Source organism: Columba livia, chromosome 11, assembly GCF_036013475.1.
Source record: "Columba livia isolate bColLiv1 breed racing homer chromosome 11, bColLiv1.pat.W.v2, whole genome shotgun sequence".
NCBI classification, from domain to species: domain Eukaryota; kingdom Metazoa; phylum Chordata; class Aves; order Columbiformes; family Columbidae; genus Columba; species Columba livia.
The window spans coordinates 4,691,929-4,711,595 of NC_088612.1; the positions used below are offsets into that span (position 1 = coordinate 4,691,929).

General features: G+C 40.6%; 1 protein-coding gene across 6 annotated transcripts in view; it reads right to left on the reverse strand.

Moving 5' to 3' along the window:
* The window catches only part of ARNT2 (aryl hydrocarbon receptor nuclear translocator 2), a 102,190-nt gene that overhangs the window by 68,744 nt on the left and 13,779 nt on the right, over nucleotides 1-19,667 (reverse strand). For 3 of the 6 annotated variants that reach the window (XM_065076516.1, XM_065076517.1, XM_065076515.1), the window contains exons 2-3: nucleotides 8,902-9,013; nucleotides 2,838-2,885 (exon numbers count right to left, since the gene is read on the reverse strand). In XM_065076516.1, coding sequence (XP_064932588.1) covers nucleotides 2,838-2,885; nucleotides 8,902-9,013 — 160 coding nt within the window. Of the gene's footprint in view, nucleotides 1-2,837; nucleotides 2,886-8,901; nucleotides 9,014-14,984; nucleotides 15,382-19,667 lie in introns of those variants that run through there. The other 3 variants (XM_065076519.1, XM_065076518.1, XM_065076520.1) reach the window with 3 other exon arrangements.

Genomic DNA, 19,667 nt, shown 5'->3' on the forward strand with positions numbered 1-19,667 from the left:
GCCATGCCGATTCAAACGCTTCACTTATATATTTAAAAAACTTAGAGACACACTTCAGTGGAGTTATACAAACACTTTGACGTACACTCATTGCTTGGGAAACTTAACAACCAGCACCATTACAGAAAACACCACTGAGCTTTTATCGACAGCAGCCCATGAAATATTCGCTGTTGTGTTGGAAGTTAAAGGGCTGTGTCTTTTCCAGATTGCAACCACAGCTCACTCCACTCAGCAGAGGGCACTGATGGTCTACAGATAACATGGGAGGGCAGAGACACGCTGAAGCGCAATACTTTATGTAAGGACAACTTCAGAAACAAGCTCTGTTAGGTACAGACACTGCAGGGAAGACTGGCAGAAGTCAGCCAGGCAGGTGAAACTGCTGGGTAAATAGAAGTGATATTAAAACTGGCTGAAATCCCTAAACAGGCATCTCATTCCTACCCAAATCAACAGAAGTCAGATGCCCAAACAGGTATGTGCAGTCTATGGGCAGCAACTTTACGAAGGAGATCCAGATCAATGGGACTTTTGCCCCATGGGATTAAGGATTCACTGTTTCTGAAGCATTTTCCCTTTTGTGACATGTGACATTTCACTAGAAAATGACATGCGTTTCCTCCTTTCCCTTTCCTAAAAACATACTGATCATTTGAATTTATATTTTTCTAGCGTTGTTACAAAAAGATGCATTTGTTTGAAAAATATCTCACTTCTGGAGAAATCAAATCACTTACTCCAAAACAGAAAATGTAGGTTTTCAAAAATACAAAAATAAGAACAGCAGCTTTTCTAGTAGCGAAGAGTATTACTGCTCAAGAATAGCCAAGTGAGATTTTGTATTAGAACTACACCTTTTATCACAGCAGACAGCCTATGAATGTCTCATGTATTAGCTAACAAATACAGCATAATTAAGCATCTTTTCTCTTCTGAAAAACTAATAATGAGCTTTTCCTTTTTTAATTTTCTCAAATGAGTTAAAACTGATGTTAAGTACTTCAACTGTGCAGGTTCCTCTAGGAGATTTCATATTTTGCTTCCTCATTGAGACTCAAGCACTGAAGACCAAGCTTAAGCGAGACTTGAGCTGTATTTCTTCCTATGTTAACACCAGTACCCTCTAAACATTCAAGTGAAAACACCACTTTATTCCACTTGACTCTGCCCAGAGAACAGACTGAGCCCAAAAAATTTTAAACAGAAAGACAGATTGAATGAGGAATGGCCACATGCGCTTAAGTGAGAAGTACATGCACACGCCTCCATGGGAGATGCCATGCAGATACCTGAGCTGGCCTGGAAGCCCCTGAGAAGCAAGGTGTGTTAACTCAGGTGCAGGACCGCACTAACACCGCTGCCTCCTCTGCTCCCACCCGCCTGGGGCTCGGCTGCCCATCCTTGTGCTGTGCTGAGGATGCTATTGCCTCCAGCTACTGTTTTCTCCCTTCCACGCTCCCAGCTGAGCCCCCTGTGTACGTGCTTCTTCAAAGCCAGCTGGGTTGGCTTAAACATTTAAAATAAGGCTTTTGCTAACCAAATAATTTGGATTAAGACAAGCTGGGATCAGTCACATGAGCAACCTGGAGAAAAGTCCTAAAGGGACACAACTAGAAGAAGATGTCTGAACATGTTGCTGGGCATCTCTGCACTGTTCTGCTGTACTCTCTTAAAGCAGAACTTGGGGTTTTACAGCATTTAAGATTTAATTATCAGATTTTGATCTGACATCTAAAATCAGAGTCTAAGCACAGCAAAGCACACTTCTCCAATAAAAATAATGGCTCTCCACACCACCAAACTTTGAGAAGCCGACACCAGGATACAGACCGACCAACACACGTGCACCAGCGTGCCTGACGCTTACGCAGGCACAAATCAGGTCACGTTCATCACAAATCTTGTTCCCTTAACATGTATCTTCTAGCAAATACTTGGACTAGCCCTTAGATCACCAGTTTTAACACCAGAGACTGGAATATCCTTTCTGTAAATGACATCAGATAAACAGAGATGCTGCAGGGCTTATCTAGTAGGTTATGATATGTCGTTACAACACGTTCTCAGCATAGTTATCTGTCAGACTGACTCGTAAGGTCTTGTTAAAACCCCACGGTGACAGCTGTGTTTCAACATGGTGGCTGCTAACGAGCAGCAGGTAAATTTGGATAATCAGTGGGTATCTGGAGGCCTCAAAGTATTGACCCCTCACTGCAGATGCGTGCTTTCTAGTGAAAAAACGCAAACGGTGTGACCAGAAAAAAAAGGAAAAGTGAAAAAATGGCAATGATGCTTTAATGTTTGTTTTTATTCCTAGCCTGGAATGTTTCACGTTAATTAACGTTTATTTTGTCAAATTTTACTATACAGTTACAGCTAATGGTACATAACGAGCTTTAACCTTAAAAAAACAATCCACACCTCTAGGATGTGTCATATTGTCTAAGCAAGCAGTTCACATCTGAAATAAATCCAAATGAAAATTCCTTTTCAGTGGCAGAAGGACAACTTCAGCAGTGTTAAATAACCAAAGTTCGTCTACAGCACTTGAAATAACAAGTTAAAAATCACAATTTTTCTCATTTGACAAAGCTGCAGAGCGAAATTATGACACGCACAGTCAACTTTGTAAGCCAATAACTACGTTACACAGATTTCTGCCAGGACGTCTAATATGCAGAGGAAGCTGATAAAAAAAGCATTTAGAATTTAGGTCAAGTGTTGGCAAGTTCTTCAGCCATATTCATATGGACTTTATAACATCAGTAGCGAGATTGTTGTCTTTTGCCACTGAAAGAAGTCAGAGATTTGGCCAACTCTTTGTAAACGCTCACCTTGAAAATTTGCTGGGTCCCTCCCCATCTTCATCATCGAAGTCCATTCTGTAAAAGCAAGATTTCCAAATCAGTAATTATGACATTGGCAATGGTGACATGAACAGTCAAGCCAGAGGTTCTCGACCTTGTTTGATTTCTATTTTGACTGGAGGTGTTAATGACTATAGATTTCGGTCTTGCTCACAATCTCCAGACCCCCTACATCAGCTCATCAACTGTCAAGAATACAAAGAACACAAGGGGAGTTTTTAAATTAATAAAACACTGTTCTCCACAGAAATCTGCACTGTTAAATTAACAAACGAAATGAAACACCCAACAAATAGAGCTCTTGTGAGATTGTCAGAACTAGTATCTCTGACAGAAGCTAACAGAAATCAGTGGGGACTCTATGTTAGAGGACTGAAGTTAAGTCTAAAGAAAACAAAGGCCACTGTTTTTGCCCCAGTCTAAAGCAAGCACGTTAGAGGTAGCGCAGAATTAACTCCCAGCATCCCTGCTAAGAGGATTATCTACGTCACCACTATTGATTGTAACTGTGGCACGTTCTTTAGCCTTGCCCTATATTACCAGTCTGCAGATGGCAAATACTTTGTGGTATTCCATAGGTCATTACTAAAATGACCTATGGGTCTACTATGTACCTAACTTACTTGATTTATGTCCCAGACCTTTTTCTTAAGTTAGTGGAAGAGACAAGCTCTTCCTTGGGCCAAGTCCCAACCCTCCAGTTGGGCTCCTCCAGGGACCCACAAAAAGCAGGAACCTCTTTCTTCATTTCTTATACGGAGAGACTGAGAAGATTAACTTCCTAAATTAGCCACCTAAATGAGCTTCCTGTGTTAGGCAGTGTGACTGCCTCCTTTCCACTGATATCAAGTCACCACAAAGTTATGCAATAGTATAATCTCCAAACCATTTTATATGTTTTTACACCTTTAAAAAGAGGTGGACAAATACATATCCCAATTATACAAGGGTGACTCTGCCATAAATGCAGATTAAGAACCAAGCTGATACAAAATTATCATATATAACTACTATATTAGTGTATTCATTTTAATAAGCAAATACATTTAGTATGATATACAGACCGTGATCAGTCACTTAAATGTAGCTCATGTAAATACAAAATCATAGGTTTGTTTTGCAAACAACTTTCCTTAGCATTTCAAGGTTTCTAACATTTCAATGACATAAAACTTTATACAATTACAGATTCCACGTCTCTAACACTTTTCATATTGGTAAGTCATACTAAAGGCAAAAACCCTGTAAAGTGACAATATTTCTCTCAATGTTAAAAGAAACCCTGACAAATTCGAAATAAAGATTTGTATGTTCATAGTGTGGGAACAATGATGTAAAAATGCTCTTTAAAACTACATCAGCACAGAGAAATATGAGTGACAGTCAGGCAATATCATCTTGCATCCTAACTTTGATAACAGAGACAGGCTGGTCTATAAAAGACGTATCTGAGTCCCAGTAATCTATGTACAATCAGGACAAGGGTAGCAAGTAAGTACAGAAATTGGAAATGGTATTAGAAAAGTCACAATAATATTTTCCAGATGGTAACAGTGATTATTCATTTCTGAAGGAAGCAGAAAGAAAACCATTTTCCCTAAAGAGTCTTAAGAAAAAATTATGTATTTAATTTGGTTAAAAGTTTGATGTAGTCATCATTTTCACTATAAATTATATTTTTGCTCACCCAATTACCACCAAATGTGGTTTCAAAGCCAGAGACCTGGGCTGCCCGGCACAGCCAACATGCTGCCTCTTGTCACCCCCAATGTGGCCTCCAGCACTGGCACCAGCAGCCTGAATTTCCCCAGATCTGTTGCGTATACAATACTCCCAACAACTTAACAACCTACATGCTACTTCCCCACATATAATAATGTGCCTGTAGGTGACAATCCAGAACAAACTTCTGAGTTATTTCAATTGCAATGTTTCTACCGACACCAAAATTGCGAAAGTCAGCGTTACAGGAGAGCTGTTTGTCTACAAGCAGAGGGCATGGTCAGACCAGCAACGGTCTTGCTTATCTGGAACCATTTGCACAAGCGTCACATCAGGCGTATCCTTCACTGGTTTCACGGGCAACTGAAACACAACTGCAAGAAACCCCCAGTTTCAAACTTGGGGTATAAGTGTTGCAGAAAATATATATGCCTATGGGGAGAAGCCTTTTCTTCAGGGATTTAATTTGGCACGGATTCATTTTGCCTTTCTTTTCCATCCTCTCCAATACACCGAGATTTTGGTAGATTTTCTTAAGCTTCCAGCCAAATCCTCCAGCTGAGTACTAAGAGATGGATTTTTCCCCCAGAATCAAATATTAGTTCTACAACATTTAGTCTGGTGTATTATTACTGGAATGTAATGCAGAGAATTAGGGAGACCCTGATGGCTGTTGACGGCTCCATCCTGCCGCCTGTGCTGTGTGCCGACTGCCAAAGAAACAAGTGGGACCAGCTCACCTATTTATCCAGCTGGCCGGGTGTCAGCTTTGCATCGTACCCAATGTTGATGGGTTAATATCCACCGGTAATACCCACCATGTTTATGGCAGGCTCATTACAGCGGAATCTGAGTGTCCAAGGGTGCAACACCAACTATAGCCATCTAAATTGTTAAATAACACCTTTGTGTTGTTAAACTACCTAAAAATCTTCACTTTATTCCAAATGCAAGATTAAAAAAAAAAAAGAAACCTAACACAAAATTAAATAAAAAATGTCAATATTTGTAAAAATGCAACAGCAAATGTATCTCTGTCTCACCCTTGTAATAAACAAGTTTCCTAATTTCACACTTCGCTGTGTAAAATGAAAAAAACCCCTTTTAAAACAACAACAAAAATTCTCAGGTGTAAAGTCAGTGATTCCAATGTCCTGCCTGAAGCACCATATCGCATTACAGCGAGGCAGAGTGAAAGATAAGGGAATCAGCTGTAACCTTTAGCAGAACACATAAAAATAATATCCCAACAAACTCCTCATACCCTGACAGATAAGATCTTCTGTTCAGATAGAATATATTGCACATTAACCAAACAGCAGAAGCAGCTTCCAAGAAGATAAATGACATCATTTCGGAAAGAGTATCTTTTATCTTCATTTAAAATTCTCATTAAAAAGAGACTTTAAAAAAGAGCTGCACTATGCTCTTTTGTTTTGAAGAGACAGCATAAATCTTGTTTTCTTCTTTCATACTGTTCATGTAAATCGTGAAAAGGCTTGAGGTATGAGGTATTTATTAAAATATATTTTGCTCAAAAGTAATGTGGGTACCATAAGTACCGTGATAAAAATATTTTTAAATTTATTTATTTTTAATTAGGGATACTTTCATTAAAAAAATAATACAAACACCACCCACAACAAGGTGGCCCTGCACAGGTTAAAGGAGATGGGAGAGGGCTGGACATTGCAACAAAATCATTACGTAAAATTCCCAAGAAATGTGAAAAAGGGCTTGCCATGATGAGGCAGCGAAGGAAGGCGGCGGCAGGAACATCAGGAGCAGATGCAGCTGAGAGGCAGACGGGGATCTGTACTCCAGCCTTTTGCCCAGTACAATACTGGGGGTACACTTGGGGAGGAAGGTGGGTGGGCTGCAGCCCCTTCCCCTCCACATCTTACACTTCTGGGTCAGAGAAACGACAAGGCTATAGGCTGAACTGAAACAAAACCAATGCATCTGTAAACCAACCAAAAAACCCCACCAAGCCTCCTTCTCCAAGTACCAATAGCCTAGGAAGGTAAAGAAGCCACGTATCTTCTAGTAAAGCAAAGCCTAAAGAAAAATCACATCGAATAAAAAAAGTGATATGACCTTAACCTAAGGTAGTCATTGACCACTGCAATGCATTATTTTCGGCTGTCACTTTTTTCTATAAAGTACTTGGTATAATTTATAGAAAGGAAAAATATTTTTCCAAGCTGTCAATGAAGCTGAATTCCTGCACCGCAGAAACACCTTCTGGGTAGTCAATGAGTTTAAAGTGATCTGCATTCTAGTCCATGCAGCAATTATTCTGCCAGCTTGCCTCAGCAATTATGAGAAAAGAAACAATTTTCAGAGATAACCGAAGCTGGAAAAGATTACTGTGTTGACTAGGTACATTCCTTTATGTTTGACACAAAGCATTCATTTCTAAAATGCCCAAGGATTTAGGTGTACAAAGATGTATCACCAGGGCAGTAATGAAAGGACCAAGCTGCAACTTTGTTCAAAGAGAAGCCGGGAGGAATTAGACACAGCAGGCATTCTCTCCCTCAAGGTCTGAACATGTGCACACTGAACAAAAAAACCCAAAAAAACCCCAAAAAATCAAAACAAAATGAAACAAAAAAGCACCCTCAGCTCAGGCCTAGAGAAGGGCCATTAGTTTAGAGCTATGGCACACAGATGGAACATCACTGGGTGTAACAGCAAATCTGTACTACCTTTGTCACTGAATTTGCATGTTAAATACATCTAAAATAATTTGATTTTATGTTCCACCCACCCTCCCCCTACTCTACTTTCTTGCAAATAGAGGATGATACTTAAAATGCAACGGTTAAAGCGTAGCTTTCAATTAATACCAAATCAGTACTTAATATAATCAGAAGACTTCACAGTCAGAAGCATCAACCCTTGGTAACAGTAATTTCTAAACCGGTATTCGCGGTTGACATGGTTTATGATCAAAAAAGAGATCAATTATCCTGCAACTCAAAAGTACAAAAGTTCATATACGTTAGGTAGCAATGAAAATATGCTAATGCTTTGTTTTCCCTTTTGAGTGGAAGTTTGAAAAGGCTTTTTCATTGAACAGTTTTGAAATAAAAATGTGATGTCTGTCAAATTTCAGGAGTTTCTCAGATCAATTTCATACAATGAGCTCAGCATATGGAAATGCACTAAGTGGGGGTAAACCTCCGAATTGTCCTGTCCAAAGGAAACCCCCCAAACAACCATCCCGAGTGTTCACGTCACACCAACGGAACTCCACGTCCAAGGCAAGGTCCATCTTCTCCCTTCTTTAATTCATTCCAGGATGGAGACACCTAAAACAGTCAACGTACCTTGGCGAACAATCCATCGAGTAGCTCTCACAAGGAATAATGTCTTCTCTTTAGGTGTCCATCAGTGAAGATCTCACAGTAACTATCCTGTTAAGCCCTATCACTGTCATATTTAGGGCGAAATATAAGACTTACCAATCTCTTTTGCAGGCACTCTTGGGTCAGAGATATCTCTGAGAAAGCACCACCTAAAGACCATTATTTGTGATCAACCTTTGATAAAAACGGGTCTTTCTGTTAATACTAGAGAGTAGTTTTCTGCCCTTCTGCAGCTCTTTATACATTTTTCTTCCAAGAGAGGATTAGTATGAGTTGTCAGAGAGCAATGTGATGTGGAAAAACTGTTCGTACACCACATCAACCTCTGTAGTTGGATAAAACCCAATTTCTACCTTAGCAGAGCACTCGAGCTAGGGCAGGGGCTGAACTGGATGCAGGCTCTTTCTCCCAGAATCAGAGAGACTATGCTGCATTTCCAGCAAGACCCAGAAAATCACAGACCACAATCTCTGAAGAGTGACTGCTTGTGCTATTTCTGTACCTGTGATTATAAAGAATTCAAGGCCTCTATTTGAGAGATTCCAACTCCAAACTTCAGATGAAGTTGGATAAGTCTTCACGTGCAAGTAATAGCACATCTTGTTACCTTTATTCACATGAGAAATCCTTCTGAGGTTAAACAGATGTACGCAATAAGCACTAATTACATGTACAACAGACACAAGTTCCAAACTCTGACCTGAAAGTCTTTTGAAGCATGCAGAACACAAACAATACACTTATCAGCAAGTTTGATCTTGCAGGAAGAGCAAATACATTGAAGAGAAAAACAAACCATCGGTGACTAATGCCATAATGTAGTTCACCTATATAAATATTGCAGAACAAACATACACATATAGGTACATTTCCAGACTTTCAACACCAGTCATTTCTAGTTTCAGACCTGAAATAAAAGAAAAGGAATGGCTTACCCAGAGCGGCGCTTTCCTCCTCTGGAAGGCATGGATCCTGCCATTCTCACTTGTCCGCTTGCCATTGGTGCCACTGGCAAGGCCACCGAGCCAGGAATATCTGATGCCATTTCTTTAATGCAGAGGTAGAGAGAGAGAAGGACAAAAAAAACCCAACACTTTAATCCATTACCTTCAAGGGGAAACCTGTGATGACCATATTATAGAAAGGCCCCAAAAATGAGCAGAGAAAGTTTTCCTTTTTATTTCTAATGAAAAGTAAAGCTCTCCCTATCAAAGACCAGCAGACTCACAGCTCCATTAAAAGAAGCACAGTTCTGTCAATAGCCATTATGAGTGCCTCGGGAGACAGAGAAAATTGCAGGTAGGTAACCTCTGTATTTCAATTTACCTAATGGTTCTAATTTTAATTCTCAGAGGGGCTGTCAGATGAAGGCAAACAACCTTTTACCGTAGTTAAACTGCCCTGTAGAGCAACGCAGAACTGAATTCCCAAGACAAATGAAGCTGTTCATCTTGGTACCGGGGTATGAAGAAAAATCAAACTTCAAAAACCTCTCAGTTTGCCAGGGAGGTCAAGAGAAGGGACGAATTATCAGAAGACACTGGTTTTTATTATTTCTATTCTGGTGGCATTCAGAGGACCAGACTGAACTCATCAGAGCTCCAAGGTTTCCTGTATTTCTGTGGGGGGCCCTGTGGAGCAGAACTGAGCCCGAAACCCAGCGGGACATCCACCCCTCTGCCAGTGCCCTGGGTACAGCCACAGGTCAGCGGGACCTTCAAACCTCAGAGCTCTGACCTGAGGAACACCAAGAGCACACCTCACGCAATGGTTTTCAGATTGCTAATGGCATGTACTTTTACACCCTAATAACAGTTCATTACACTTCGAAAAAGAAAAGTGGAATATAATGTACTTATACCCCTTTCTCCTATCCCATGGATTAGGTATGTTTTGCCTCTGTGCAACTCCTGTAAACCACGTAAGCAATTAAAAGTTTTTAAATGCAGATAGACTTTATACTAATTCTGATGGTAAAATCCACAGTCACATTTAATTATCTTAAAAGAAAATGCATCTTCCTTCAAACTTTTCTCTTTTACAACACTTAGTGGAGTATCTAGAGCTACAGATAAATATATTTACTAATGGAAAGCAAATCTGTTAAAAACTTGTGCTATTTTCCCCCCCAACAGATAAGTACAAAAGAACTTAAATTATGGAAACAGGAATCCATGTTCTCTCATTATGTCTGGAGACCTGCCACATGTTATATAAATCCATTATGCAACATTGTGCATTTCAAATAGTAACTTTTTATCTGTTCACTGATTTCATGAATTTCTTGTTGTAGATTTGCTTTTATTAACACATTTTCAACTGAAAAGCAACGAAGAAAAGTACTATCCAATATTTTTCAGCAAAGTGTGCAAGGACAAACAGTGAGACCTCTGCCTACAACACCACACCAAGGAAAGTCCTGTTGTATCTAAAGCTGCTGCTATGTGGAAACACTACATTAATGTATATAAACATATTTCTATACAAATAAAAGCATGAGCATCCAAACAACTATTAAATCAGTACTTCCAGAATAACTACCCTTAGTGGTCTAATGCCAATAATTCACATTCAAACTCACATTTCATGGATAGAACCGAAGGTCATTTTGAAATGCTCTGCTCACTCATTTATTAAAGCAGATGTTAAAAGCCATAATAAATCTACCTGCAAAGTGTCCCTGTCACTCAAAAACATGTTTCAGTACAGACCATCAAGGAGATCAGATTTTTTTTTAAGTAGTAATTGTAAAACAATTTCAGATCAACTCTGAGCAGTATTTTAAGAGAGTGAAGACAATACTGTACTTGTGATTGTGATCAGAAATTCTTGTAAACTCACTTCCCTCCATCTAAAACAAAGACAATGAAAAACCAGGCCAAGGGTTGGATTCATCTACTCTTAAAAGTATAAAAGCCAAATCTAATTAAAGGTAACTGTATAAATCACTAAAAGGGGAAAAAAAGCACCATTCTTCCACTACTATGCATCCCATGGTTAGAGGTACATCCAAAACTGGTTGAGTAAACCTCTTTCTATAGGTTACTTGCTCTCACTGCTGAGAACTCAGGGAGACCCAGACAGATAGTTTTGACCCGATATCCAATTTAGGCAGTTGAGGCTAGGCAGAATTAGTTGGTTTTCTGCTCTTATGTTCAGCCTTTAAAGTATGAAGACATGAGAAGTAAGGGTAGTTAGTGAGTTTCAAGTACCAAGGAAAACCAGAAACTCTGTATTTTTTATAAGAAAAAAGCGAAGGCCAGAGGAATAGTCAAATTATAGACTCAATTATATCAGTGTCCAAGAACACCTGAAAGAAAACATTCTGCAAGAAATAGATCATCCGTCTATAAGGGTGTAAGCTGAAGAGTTCCTGTGTAGGTATCGTGAACCTCTAGAACGGCACATCAAAAACAGCGCAATGAAGAAAGTAACTTCTTACACAAAATAGCCTTCAAATATGTCTTCACAGTCCTGGGAGAATGAAACAAAGCTCATTGAGCTGTCTGGTCCAAAAGGATGTTTTAAAAAGTTGCCATTTACAAGATATAAGCACAAGAAGGAAAAAAAAAAATAAAAATCAAGGGATCCACACACATTAATCCACATGAAAACTCAACTAGCAGGGAGGAAAGCTTCAGGCCCTTCAAATCAGACTTTCCATTATGGAACAGTCTGAAGGTGTGACAGACCCTGCACATCCATCACACCCAATTCACCTTTCCCCTTCAGAGTGTCCCATGTGAAAGAGACACCAGCCGTTGCATGACCTACTGCAGCTTTCCTAAGACCCTTGGTGGTGCACATCCACTGCTAACAAAAGCAGTTGGCTTTCTGAGATTCCTTTCCTGACACAACAGGAGTTCTGCAGATGGAGACGCCAAGAGGGCTGGGTGTCTTCCAAGCCACATGGCAAATACAGCAAAGAAAGCAACTCCAAGGGCACAGCATCATGGAACATGGAGCACCAAGAACCAGCCAGAGCAGCAGGGAAGCTCCTCACAGCCAGTCTCAGTGCACAAACAGTGGCACCAGAGCAGTACAGGAGGACTTCAGGGACAGAGATGATAGAGTGACCCACTGCTCAGTTGCAGCCAGTTGGGTGTTGGAAAGTCGGATGGTTGTGCAGAAACACAAGCGCTAGATTGTGGTTGTAAAAACTCTTCTCAAATGGAGCAGCTCGCTGCTGCAAGAACTTTAGGGGAGACGATGGAAGAGATCTGAGCCGCTTCCCAAATTACTCCCTTCTCTACTTATCCACAGGCATATAAAAGGACCAGATCTTTGATGACATTTTTACATCTACAAAAAAGGGCTAGTCAGAAAAGTAGAAACATGTTATCTCAAAAAATAGGGGCCAATCTGGGAAGGCAGAGCCAGAAGATAAATCTGATGGAACAACTGCTCCTCTGACTAAGCACCCGAGGAGTTACCTGTCTGTGCGTGCTCTGGGAAGAAAACAAGCGAGACACAGGAAAAAAAGACACCCACAGACTGGAATCTCAGATAGAAATACAGTGGTAGAAGGGCACTCCAGGGAGGCTATTACCATTAGGGGAAAAATAAATAAAGTGTGCATCAGACACAGACCTAAAGAAAAAAATATATATATATAAAATCAGAAGGGTAACCTGTGACTGTGTAAAGTTACATCAATATAAATGTAGGGCAGCCCCTTGAAAGTAAATGAAGCTATTCTGTTGTAGCATAAACTAGTATGAAAGCCCAGCACTGCCAAGGCAGGTGTCAAGGTGGTTATATGTATTTTAAAAAAGAAAAAAAAAGGACATGCTGGGTCAACAATCATAAAGATCATGTTTCCAGGCTCATCTACAGACACATGCAGCCAGATGTTAACACCGATGTTCACAGAAGTGTTTCAGCAGTAATGAACACTGGGAGACAAGCTGTTCTCTGAGTCTGGACCTTCTGAGAGTGGACCTTCCTTCTGCCAACTGAAATAAAACAAGTGTTGCTTACTTTACCCAAAATTAAAACATGAGCATAAGGGTATAATGTTCAGAAAGTAAAACAAGGTCAGGTGGAATGCTGATGAAAATAATCTACAACCATCATGACAGTGTTCTGAAAAAAATTATTTAAAATAAGTTCCTTAGTGTCATATAGAAATCACTTTCCTGCTGTAAAAATCCACACAGTATTTGATTTCAAAGTCTGAAAGTTACCTAGGGATCTGCCAAAGAACACAGAAATGCTATTAAAATAAAACCCAGTACAACACTAACAATCTCCAGTGGCTGTTCTTCCAGTTAGATGGCACCTAACAGCTCTTGTCTTGCTGCTGTTAGTCCTGGGCACAGGCCTGATCCTGCCACTAACACTGAGGTTCATCCTGCGGATCCCAGAGGAGCCACATGAACCCAGGGACAGTGTAAAAGCAGCAGAATTAGTCCCTCCATTTCTGTTCAGAATTAATTTCACTGCTGAACACTTCCAGCTTGGATATTACACTTCCCTCCAGCGCCACATGTATATCACCCCCCAAATATTCAGGAATCTTTTTGAAATAAAAGACAATCTGAAAACATACATTAAAAATACAGGGATAAAATACTGGGATTTATTCCAAATAAATTCCCTGTTCATGTCAAACTTCTGTACAAAAAACAGCTACTGTTCACTTCCCAAAGCAAACCACAAAAAGATAGTTAAATGCTGCTCAAGGATACCTGGAAAGTGTATGTGAACAACAAGAATTACTGGACAGTGCAACACGCCAGGATGAACATGGACTTCTCTTTTTATCAGAGAATTATTAAAACATGACTCTTAAACCCAAACTTCAAATCTCGAGCCCCACCCCAGGTCCATCACCTGAAATGCAGCTCTAACCCATCTCCAACACCCAAATTCGCAACTTGTCAAGACACCCCCATGAAGCGCAGCCAGGTATCTTCAGTGCCTGCACCGCACAGCCCCGGAGATGTTTCCTGCTCTGCTCCTCTCCAAAAACAACAGCCGTACATCTTGCTGTGAAGCTTTGAAATACAACCAGACGCTGTGCATGACAAGACTTTGTAAGTCCATCTTACAAAAGGTCCTATTAACCACGCAATTTTCAGCCCCTCGGGCATCTCAGTGTACACCACCCTCACCTACAGACACCAGACAAGGGCTTAAGGCTGAAATCTACAGGAGAAATGCTTTCGTCAACTTAAATGGAGTTTGAATCCTCAACATTAACTTTTAACAACCAATTCCAGGTTTGTTATTACATGTCAAGTACTGAGCATGCTCTCCATAGGGCTCTTTATCCTTCACTATCTACTGTAATAAACGGGATTAAAGTCAGATACCAGCATCTGATTAAACGAACAACATTCTACTTTTAGCAATACAAATGCGACAGATTTCCAGCCACTGATCCACAGAACGACTGAGATGTCAATCACCTCCATATAAATGTGGATCTAAGGCTAAACACAGAATTCTGAATGTTCCGTCTCCCATGAACAGCGTCATACACAGAGATCTTAAATGTTCTAAGAAAGCAGATTTCAAAAACTTATTTAGAAACTGTATTTTTCCATACCCTGAAGTCATACGGGAGCTAGATGCGTCTCAGCAAAAAAGGGTTTTGATTGCAGTCAGTTGCAAAGGGGATTTTCTGCCTAGCACAGACATTTAAGAATAAACTAAATCATAATAAACATTAGAATATGCCAATGAAAATAAGAAGCCATCATGTAGCCAAAAATATTGCACAGAAACACCTCTGCTAAAAATCTAGCTGTATCCTCAAGTTATTGCTTTTATATGCTACTGTAGAGATTATAAAACAGAGCTCGCTCTCAGAACATAAAAAGTAAAACGTTTTCATTGTTCCTGATAACTCAGTTAGTACTGTTTTACTTGCATTCCATTGCCAGATACTTTAAATAGACTCCACATCAGAAAGATCTACTGTACAGAGAGGATATGCAGAAAAGCAAAAACATTCCTTTCCATGCTCTTGACAGAATTACAAAAACAAATCAGGAAATATAATAAATCCCACCTTTAAGGAAGTCTCACGCAAAGATGCTGTTTCTTTCCTCTAAACAAAACCTTCTCGGAGAGAAATTTTATCCGCATATAAGAAGTGTCAGAAACCTCTGGGAAGAAATGTAGCAGCATTGGTATTCTGCTCAGAAAATGTCATCACAGATCTGTTTACCTTAACTGTGGACCATGATTCAGCCGGTGACAACCGTCTTGCATACTGATCAATTTATTTGCAGCAAAATTACTAACATTTTCTACTTTAACCATTTAGGTTCTGGGAACAGCTACTAAGACAGGGAGGGCTTTTATGAATAACATATAAATCCTACTTAATTCAAAAATTTCCCCTCCACCAAGATGCCCTCTACTTTGTGGGGGGAGGAGGGTGTCCCCCCCTATAGTCTTGAAGAAAAATTAGGGCATGCTGCAAATAGTTACTAGAGAAATGCTCCCTTTTTTAAAATTAAAATCAGAGCTTTATCATCTGCCTGCGTCACAGGTGAATGTTAAGTACACACGCAGGGGAGGGAGATGATGCAATTACACTGATAATTTTGGGGGGACTGACTGTTCAGCAGAGACAGTGACCAAACATTTAAGAGAGCGGCCTAGCTGGTGGTCCTGAGGGCAGATCCAGTTATCTTGTCCACCGCCTTTTATGCCGTGACTCTGGAGCAGATGCTCAAGTCAGTGCAATGTAACACATCTAAGAGATATCTACTATATGTCCCACCAGTAGACTAGGAGAGCAGGTTGTGAAACCTGAGGCGAAATCCTCTACGGTGCCTCCATCTCCACTGTTGCGTCCATACAACCCATTTGTGGAGTCCTGGAATCTCAGTATGAACCACACTTTTGTGTGTGCCCTCTAGTTCAACACCACCACGGGGACGTGCAAAAGAAGGCAGGATGCAGGCACAAATTTTGGGGCGAGTTTTGGCCTACTTTAGGGGAAAATTCTTGCTTTTAAGTGCTCGGCTTGAGGGACAATGCAAGTCAGATCCCTGCAGGATGAGCAGCCGACACTGACAATCACAGTCCTACAAAGCATCTAAAGCTGGGCACGCAGAAAGCACGGCACCCAAAAACCCAGTCGTGGAAATGTCAATCTTATGATTTGTAACACCAAAAATGGTTTCATTCAGTACTTCTAAGTGATTTTGAATGCTACTTTGACAACAGTTCTTTTTAATTCTAATTTTCATGCTAATCACCTTCATTCCAGCCATGTCTGGTAACTCCATTCCATCCAGATTTACCCTGTGGTCAAGGCACAACAATTTCCACATACATCAAGGCATATATATTGAATAAACTCAGAATGGCCTTCAGCATGATGCAGAAGACCTGGAGTCACATCTCTGCACCTACTGCAGAGATTGTTACAGACTAAAAATTCAACTTGAAGCACAGACAGAAGATACCCATTATCATCTGAGGTTAGGCTGGGAAGAAGGGAAAGAGCAGCTGCTCCTTCATCCCTCTTGTCTTCCTGACAAATGGCATGGCCCCAATTCACCTTCTTATGTACGTCCATGCATCTCTCCTCAGCTATCTTTCCACTTCTCATTCATAATTCCTTGTTATCTCTTCTCAACCTATTCAGCCTCTGGCTTAGATGAGCTATTTCTCGTACTCCCTCTAACAAAAGCCAATACATACGACAAGTCCTGCCAAACTATGAGCATTTCCATCAAGAAAAAGAGGTTGCTGGAATTCAAAATAAGGAGGAAAGATTAAAAAAAAGGCCTTAATGACTCTTGTTCTGAAAGCATGTCTCTAGTCTTGGAAAACAATAAAACCCCTCAGAATTAAAACAAGGCTTCTGTCTCCACTGCAGAAGCTAAGCAGCTGGCCTGCTCTGAAATTTGATAAGTCTTTCTCACCATAGAAGTGGGGGATTTAACCCAAGCAGAACATCACCTAGGTCTTCACCATGGTTATCCTGGACTGGAATATCAGAAAAAAACATCCAAAGTCCGGAAGTGCACCAAAATGTAAGCTAGAAGCAAATCTAAGGACCTGGACTAGCCTTACATTGAAAACACAACCTGAGCCTGCAATGCTTGGCAAGTCTCTCAGGTATAAATAGTTGCAAGTGGGAAAATACACATGCAAATCAGGCAGGGAAGTAGGGCAGCCACTGTAAAAGGCCAGTTGGCAGAGAGGATGAAAATCTGGCTTTGAAAGGCTTTTTCAGGATTGATGGAACCTTTATTAAAAGAAGAGAGGAGGGTTCTTAGCTTCCATGAAGGGCCACAGTGAAACTGCAGTCAACAGCAGCAGGGTTATTTATGCTGAATGTGACCCCACCTGGTCTCAGGCTGCTATATACATCATTGTGCACCGATATAACATAATTCTTCACTTAATTGTTTTCTACCCTAATTTGCCCAGGTTTTATTGATATTATTAGTGGCATGTGGCACAAGTACTAAACAAATCACCAAAAAGAAACAGGCTCTCTATGCATCATTTCCATTTGAAATGAATGGTGATACTCCCTCCTCCTCTGACATTTTGTATTTGCCAAAAATAACTGCATAATTATAAGTTGTGTGCAAGAAACAGAAGGTAACATTCAAAGTTATTTTCCATAATTTTTACTTAGCATCAGAACTAGCAAATACCGTATATGGCTGTTCTGTTATGCAGAAGTGGCCAAAGCGAACCCATTAATGAACTCACCAAAACTGCAGAAGCACACACCCAGCCTGGCAAACAAACACCATGAAAAAATAATAAAGTGTAATGACCTTTCTTTGGGTTTCTCAGAGGCATATCATGCTCAGTCTATTAACTCTTCATTTAACAGCTCTGTTTCGTTTAACTTGTTTTGGTTGGCATTCAATTAGAAATGCATGTACAGCACATTTTTTTCCCCTTTTTTAAAACAGAACACTTGCTGTATTTCATCCAGTGAAACATCAGGAGGTAAGTGGAAGCTGCAAGACAAGCTAAGGCTACACTAAAGCCAGGCACAACAATACTGAATTAGGCAAAACTCCTGCACATGGCCCTGACCCACAAGATTATCACTAATTGCTTGTTAAAAGGGCTTGGTAAGATCTGTTGCTCTGTAGAAAAGCAAAGAGCCAACCAAGTAACTCCCGATTTGTTTCAGTGCCGGTTAAAAGAGGCAATCCACACCACCACATACCATTAGCTTTACTGTGATTCCAGTCATGGCCAAGTTCTGTTACATCTGCCTCCGCTCTGCTAAGACTTGCTGAGATCGGACTTCAGTTGAAGCAGAAAGAAAAACCCTCTCATCCAACCATTCCTCATTTCCTGCCTTGCTCGACGTGATGTCTCTTGCTGCCCATTCTCATGACCACATGTATCAAGCAGAACAGCCAAACTAGATTCCTCCTCCCATTGCATTGCTTTGTCCCCTCGCGGGAGCCGCCCCAAGCCTGTCCACTCCTCAAGGACAATGCGAAACTGTATAGCTACTATCAAACCGTCCCACAACTTGCCACATTTCCCCTTTTTCACCTTCCCACACCCTCACTTCTTTGGCCAAGCCTTCCTGACCAGCCACAACTATCTCTGGATGCCCTAAACTCTCTGCGATGGGAAGCTGTGGATGCTGGAAGTTTCTGTGGGGTTTAGCAGAGCCTGCCCAAAATTGTGGAAAAGAAATCCACTGAGTGCTACAAAATACAAATGTCATGCCTGGCTCAAGAAGCCTCTGAGTCACACACGGCTGGAGCGTGGGAAGGTACCCGGGGGAAGCACCGAACACCCTTGCTCTGATTTTATAATTCGTTCAAGCACCTGCTTTTGGCCAGTGCTGCAAAAGGAATGCTGGGCCTGGAAAATCTTTATTTTTTGGGGACAAGACAGCCTGTTTTTCCATCATGAGCAGGGGATGCAACATTTCTCATAAGTGCTTCTTCTACAAAGGTAAGAAATTAGCCAACTACAACTATTAATTTATTTAATTAACAAATCAAGCATTTTCCTTAGTATGCCCTTGCTTTAGATCACTGACTACTAGTTTTATACCATCATTGCTATTTGCCAACATCACCTGATTCTTATCCATGTTTTCTGTTAACTACAATAGAAATCAGCTGTCACATTTCATGTGTGTGCAAGGAAGTACTTATGACTGCAAATTTTGGTTCAAGTTGGAATAACTTTGATTAGATATTTCCTAAATAATGAGCAGAGATGTTTTTGTGAATGGATTCATTCCAGGTCCCTTCTTAAAATTGTTTCACGTTAATATTCTTATAGCCCATTTTCAATGAGGTGGACAAACACGGTGAACATTGTGTAAGTTCACAGCTGCAAGTATATAAAACTTATCCTAAATTTAAAAATTTGAAAATCCAAGGAGACAGAAATGGTATCTTGAACCTGACATTCCTACTACAACAGAGCATGGGGTCAGTCACCAGAAGAAATAATTTCTGCTCGTTACCATATCGAGCTAAGTCATGGAGGGGCTGGTAAGGACCACCATGAAAGATCTGCACAAAGTATTTCTGAGGAAGTGGCGACTGCCAAACCACATGAGACTGAACCGACCGCTGATGCTGTGGTGGTGGCCCATGAGCTGCCCTGCAGCCGCTGACCAAGCTGGGGTCAAAGACTTTGTGATGCACCCACCCATACGGAGACATCCACTGCACACCAGCTACGGGAAGCTCAGCAACAACAGTCCAACTACACAGATATAAAACTT